The sequence below is a fragment of the Hemiscyllium ocellatum genome, chromosome 1, assembly GCF_020745735.1.
Source record: "Hemiscyllium ocellatum isolate sHemOce1 chromosome 1, sHemOce1.pat.X.cur, whole genome shotgun sequence".
Classification (NCBI taxonomy): Eukaryota; Metazoa; Chordata; class Chondrichthyes; order Orectolobiformes; family Hemiscylliidae; genus Hemiscyllium; species Hemiscyllium ocellatum.
In genome coordinates this window covers 119,221,729-119,228,279 of record NC_083401.1, presented here as the reverse complement: position 1 = coordinate 119,228,279, position 6,551 = coordinate 119,221,729, and the positions used below count along the sequence as shown (strand labels likewise).

General features: G+C 35.6%; 1 protein-coding gene across 2 annotated transcripts in view; it reads right to left on the bottom strand.

The window, feature by feature from the left end:
• Nucleotides 1–4,313: 4,313 nt before the first annotated feature.
• Nucleotides 4,314–6,551, bottom strand: part of kcnip4a (potassium voltage-gated channel interacting protein 4a) — a 349,299-nt gene continuing 347,061 nt past the window's right edge. For both annotated transcript variants that reach the window (XM_060831482.1, XM_060831476.1), the window contains exon 8: nucleotides 4,314–4,968. In XM_060831482.1, the coding sequence (XP_060687465.1) occupies nucleotides 4,921–4,968 (48 nt within the window). In that variant the 3' untranslated portion in view covers nucleotides 4,314–4,920. The remainder of the gene's footprint in view (nucleotides 4,969–6,551) is intronic.

Sequence of the window (6,551 nt, the reverse complement as noted above, 5' to 3'; positions counted from 1 at the left end):
ACTTGATTATGACTTTATTTAATAAATTCTTCTACCACACATTTTGAAGCAATTTAGATCTGAGAGATTACTCTTAGCAGTGAATGAAAACAAAGTCCTCATCTTTCTTATTTGGGTTAAAATAAATGTAAACTAAAAAGACAAGAAACTGCTGAACAAACTGGTGATCCAGGGGCATTGTTTGAAATACAGATGGCAACAAAACATTTTATTTGTAATTGTTACATTTTCAAGGTTGTTTTAATGTAGTGTAATTTTTTAAAAAATACAATTTAAAGGACAGGTTTAGAGGTGAGGCATTAACTGAAGACTATTCAAGAAGTTTATTCCGTGATTTTGTATATATTTGACACAAGCAATTTTATCTGTAATTTGAAAATGAATCTGTCTCTGGATATGCAGAGAAAATTGTGAAACTCTAGAAGAAACTCAAGATACTGAGAATATTTCCACTGTACAGGGCCAGTTCACAAGGTGAACTGGGCACTCACTGCAGGCAGTGGGATTTTGTTTGGGAGTGGGAGGATGGAGGTGGGGATGTTCAAATCTGTGGGCTTTTAAAAGAAAAAGCTTCCTAACCGAGAGCCTGACGGAGAAGTTCAGAAGCAGTATTTCTGATAGTTTTTGACAGTTGTTTTCCTAATGTGTGTTGAGTTTTTTATTCCACTTTTATTGCTCCCAAATTTTAGATAACATTCTTGTAAGAATGATGGTATGGATGATGGTAATTTAATAGAGTTACATTGACTCAGAGATATTCAAGATTAAAGTTAAATAAAGGTCTTCACTTTGAGGACCTGTAAGGGTTATGGTGTTATACAATATAACAATTTCCTTAATGTGTTTAAAATAGCATTCAAGCTTTTCTGCAATAAGAGCATACAAATGATGATCTATGAAAGAGGATGATTATTTGCCTTCTGTGAATTGTGTTGTGTTCAATTCGGGCTCTGTACAGTAGCCCTGGTTATGCCATCATTTCTTATTAACTACTCATACCTCCCCAAGTAGCTACACGCCAAGCTTCTTTACTAAGATTTCAATGAATATGAAACAAAATCAATGGTTTCGTAAAATGTAATATTTTTTCCCCCCAAAAGACTAGGGGAAATAGAATTTGCAAAGGTTTGCAAGTATTACACGTGAAAATAAATTCCTCTCCTTTACGTATTTTGTCATTTGTAAAGGAAAGTGCCTTGTGCATTTTGCAATTCTGCATACAAACTGAGCACAATATTTAAAATTTAAAACAGTATTTTCCAGACAACATATGTATTACATATTAGATTACCACCTATAGCCATCAGGCATTAACTAGATCTTGTGTGCTATATGTGTAGACGATATGAAAGATAGGAATACTTACATAAAACCAAGATGTGTGCTTATAATGTCACAGCCATTCACAAAGATGTCTCCTGTGAGAAATGGAACTTCAAATTTCATTACAACCTAGATGCTGAAGTTCTGCCTGTCCCTTGTTGCAAAGGATGCATCTGACCATGTAGCCACATGACAATTGTTGCTATATCACCTGTCCCTCATGGAGATGCAAAAAAACACCTTGGACCATAAGTCTATCAGGTAGTGGTCTCCACATAATGTACCTGTGAGCAAAGGAGATGCTAGATGCTATTGGATGATCCTCTGATGAAACTGTCAGTCAATTGGCAGAACACATCATTTACCAGAACTTGCCAACAAGCACCAAGATGTAGCTTGGCTCGTGGAGACAGAGGGACTTTTGTCTGATCCTTTCTTATTCCTGGAATCTGACCCACCATATGTTACACTTGAAGTGTCTGGGGTGGGGAAGAAACCGTTATTTACCTTACTGTTGAATATGCTTTTGCACAGAAGTTCTGAAGAGTGATGCAGTGATTTTGATTGGAGTTCATCACGAGCAGCTCTGTGATACAGGAGTATGTGCTCTACAGATTGTCCCTAGAGACATGCACAGCAATAAACATCAACACCACCTGGGAGACCAGCACAGAACTTTGTGAAAGGCACTTTGATATCAGCTTGAATTTTGTGTGTCTCCCACTCATCGTCCCCAGCTGCCTGTTGCGAACTGACACATTGCAAGATCTAAGACTGCAAGCAGAAAAATGCACTAAAGCTTGAAACAGCTGTGACAGAGATACAATTGAGAAAACTTGCTAACTAAGAACTTTCAAGCATTGTTCACCACCAGCGCATAGTGGCAGAAGTGTATATGAACAACAAGATGCACTGTAGAAACTCACCAAGGCTTTTCTGACAAATCTCCAACCTCGCTACCGCCCAATAGGTGAAGGGCAAAAGATTTATGGGAACACTGCTAACTTGTAAGCCATTATCCAAGTTACACACTTAGAACTAAATTGCCATTCATTCACTGTTGTTGGGTCAAGGTCCTGGAATTCACTTCTTAACTGCACTGTGTGTATACCTACACCTTTGGACTGAAGCAGATCAAGGAGGCACCTTCTCTAAGACACAATTAGGGATGAGTAATAAATGTTGGCCTAGACAGTGATATTGACTTAGAGGGAATTTGTAAAAATGCTGGAAACTATAGCACTCCTTAGAGTGAAAAACCAAAGAACTGTGGATACTGGAAATCAGAAACAAAAGCAAAAGTTTGCTGATAAACCTCAACTAGTCTGGCAGCATCTGTGGTGAGAACACAGAGTTGAATTTTCAAATCCAATGACCCTTCTTCAGAAATGTCAGACTGTATGCCTGGTAAAGAATGTGCTTTGTTAACATCAAGAATATTGACATTTGATTAAGGCAGTTCAGAGTGGAATGTGCTGTAGGGAGAAATGCTTATATCTATTCCACTCCTGTAGTATTCAATTTGAAATGTTTTGCCCACAGGTGCATGATATGAATTACATATTTTAAATATTAAGATTATTGCAATTGATTTGAGGTACTTAAGGTTGGAATAGGTTCTATTGAGACAAGTTGAAAATTATGGAATTTGCAATAAACTTAAAAGTGCAATTTTTTAAATAAAGTTCATTTTGCAAATTGTATTAATAAAGTATTTTTTAAAACGGAACATTGACTTGTTATTGTAAATTGGGCACTGTTTTTCCAAAACATTTTAAATTTTATAGACACAAATACTTGTTTACTCAGTGTCTGTGTGGAATGGGTAATGTTGATTAATCAAAAATGCCAGTTCTGTATTTGCAATTAATCAGAAAGTTATGCTATTATGGACACTGAGTTCTGGAAGGAGCAGAGTGCAGGAATCAAACGAGCAATATTGAGGGGAAATTGTGCTGCAGAACTGTGGGAGGATAGAGTGAAGTGAAGAAAGGCCATGAATACTAATGACTGAGTCATTCATTCTCAAAATTTCAAGTGGTGTGGGAGGCCAAGAGGCCCAGGACAGCAAATGCCATTGCACTGGCTCTGTCATCGGATGACAGAAAGTCAAAAACAAATTCTGAAAGAAAAAAATGTAATAATTTTAATAGGATAATTAGAAAATACTTCTTTCCTCTGTTGCTACTGATGAGAGGTAATCAATTTAAAAGGATCGCTAATCAGACTGAGCAGTGAGATAAGGAAAAATATAATTATTTATGCAGAAGGTTATTAGCTTATTAAGTGTGTTGCCATTGGGAGTAATTAAAGCTAAAACTGCTGTATTTTTCAAGGTAGATTAATATTTAGCATATAGAATTATCCAACGATTGATTGTTTTAGATTTTTTTGTGAGTAAACAGACAGAGCAGAAGTAATGTGCTGAATGCCCCTGCCACCTTGTTGTAAACCTGTATGACTGTAGAAAAATAACTAAGGCAAGCAAAGCCATGGGAATGGATCTGACAAATGTCTATGAGAAAATGTGCACTCCAACAGAAAAAAGCTTTTCAAATGTAGCTACCTTGAAAATGAAATTTCAACAACAGAGTGATGTATGCTTGCTCCAGCAATATTGAAAAGAATCTCATATAAGGGCAACATTATCCCACTAATTTAAGTAGGGCACTACTATTATATCAATGCCATGGAATATTCTGTGTTTAGAATATAGATAAACCGTATACTTCAATGTTGTATGATCTTAAAAGGATTTAATGGATTGGAAACAAACAAACAACAGAAAGTCCCCCTAGATAAACTTTCTGTCTTTATTGTCGTGGACTCTTTTGCTTTTTACAAAATGTACACATATTAATACACAAATACACTGCTGTAAATCTCAGAAGTAATGGGATTGCACAGCCCTCAATTCTTACATTATAAATAAATCAGAGCAGTTTGTACCTGTCTTTAGGATTCAGTTTCAATACCTGAAGTAATCATGTAACTCTACCTTCCCATAAAAGGTGCTGCATTTATACTAGTTAAGAAACTGTGATGTACAAATGGATAATATGTTAGTTAACGTTTCATTATCTTGTTCTATGTAGTATTAAAATTACACTTAAATAGACTGTTGGATCATGTTTGATTGGGGTGCTGCTTATTTCCACACAGTCTGCAGCAAATCAGAAGTGTTGTGCTACATAGTCACATGGACACCCATACACACACACAAAATCTATTTCTCATCCACATGACCAAAAAATAATGTCACAGTTGTGACATAACCATAGACTTTATTATCTTTCCAAGGGTCATTATCTCCGTTCCCTAGTTTAGGAAAGCATGCATTCTACATGTGCAACTAACTCAAAATCATATGAAAACTCAAAATCATTCCTAATTTCATGAGATGGATATGTTCATAACTCTAAAAAAATAACTAGTTGGAAGCTTCACAGCTGAACAAAGCTCACTTGCATAATATGTTTTCTCAGCCTGTTGCTGAGTTTAGTTATAGCTGTTGTGGGTTTTCCACTGATCACAGTCACTCATCTTTAATTTAGAATCTGTGAAGGTGTTCTTTAAAGTGCTTGATTATCGCTGTTGTTAAATGATATTTTCGAAGAGTTGCATGGATTTCATAATGTTTTCATCCTGTACAGAAGAAATCAGAACACTGTGAATCTCTGAATTACAACAAAAGCTATTAGATAGTAAATCTGATAATGGTCAAAGGAATTAAAGCACTTCTGGATGAAGGAGATTCTTCAATCCATTGATCTCATCCCTCCAGCACATTAACTCAGTTCCTGATTATGCATCACTTGAATTTTAAAATCTTATCCTGATCAAAACAATCTTTGGTCTAAATTGCACTTCCCTGTCTCCATAAACTCATCCAACCTTTTAAATACTGTTGAGGATCTAAAATTTGAATTTAGGCTGTTGTCAGAAGTCATTTTTATTAACCACAAAATGACTTTTCAATTTAAAAAAAAACAAAATTCTGGTCTCTTGAGCATCTATATTTTAATTACTCACTCTGCCTTCTACTGCCAATGCCCTAAACTTCAGAATTTCTCCTCAAACACCTTGGCCTCTAATCTCTCTTTGATGGTTAAAGGTGATGCGATGGCTGAATTCTCCACCATCACATTATTAGCAATTACCATTGTTATGAAGAGAAGGTTGACCCCACCCGCACCAAGAACCAAAACCAAAACACTCAAAGAGGAGTGCCTCACCCTATGATGTGTTAAAAGGAATGTGGGAAGGGGTATAACCCATTTTTCAGTAACTTTTGTGGTTAAAGAAAAGAAATCCCTGACACTCACTTTACAATCAGCTATTAACAATTTATTTATCTAACCTTAACAGTGAACAAATTAACTAAACTATTAAAAAAACTAAATAAATCCTATTTAACTACTAAGTATTTCCAAATAATTCAAGATTCCAATGGTATGCTGTTCCAATAAATACAAGTCCCACTCATATAACTAAAATGTCTCTTGAAATTACAGCCATTTTACATGTCTTCTGGAATGTTTGAGGCCCCCTTCATCGTTCTTCTGACATAAGATGCCTTCTTCATTGTTCTTCTATCAGGAATGTCTTCTCTATTGTTGGTACCATTATTATTTAGATGATTCTTTCTTGAAAACATAAATGATTGTGAGAGCTAATTTCTCTCTTGAGAGAGCTGAGGCCTATTTGCTCTAGTGAATGGCAGTTAACTTTGGGATCTTTGTCTAACTGCCCCCTTCTTTTATACCCTTGATAACATACAAATTTATTACAATAGCATTGGTCCTATGCTGTCAACATCGTCAGGTTTAAATTTAATAGGTTTTTAGTATCTAAGAACCTGGTTTAAATTGATTGGCTAAATTCAAAACTTGTTGTCTTGACAAAAACTGCTGCTTGACTGGCTAACCATATGGCCTTTTGATACAAATCTTTCAGTTTGGGTCTTCTTTGTGCACCTGCAAACCCCCAAGCTATTGTTCACAGACATCCATTTTTAAATCTAAGCACAGAAAAAAAACCACCATCTTTTAAAGGGAACCATTTACAATTTTACACACATCATCAAATTCTAACTACCTACCTCCCAATCTACAATTACTCTACCCAACTTCGCAATCGCATTGACCAGAAAATTAACTGGATTAACCATATAAATACTATTCATTCAGAATTGAAAAGTAGGGACCCTACATCAAACTTTGGTTAAA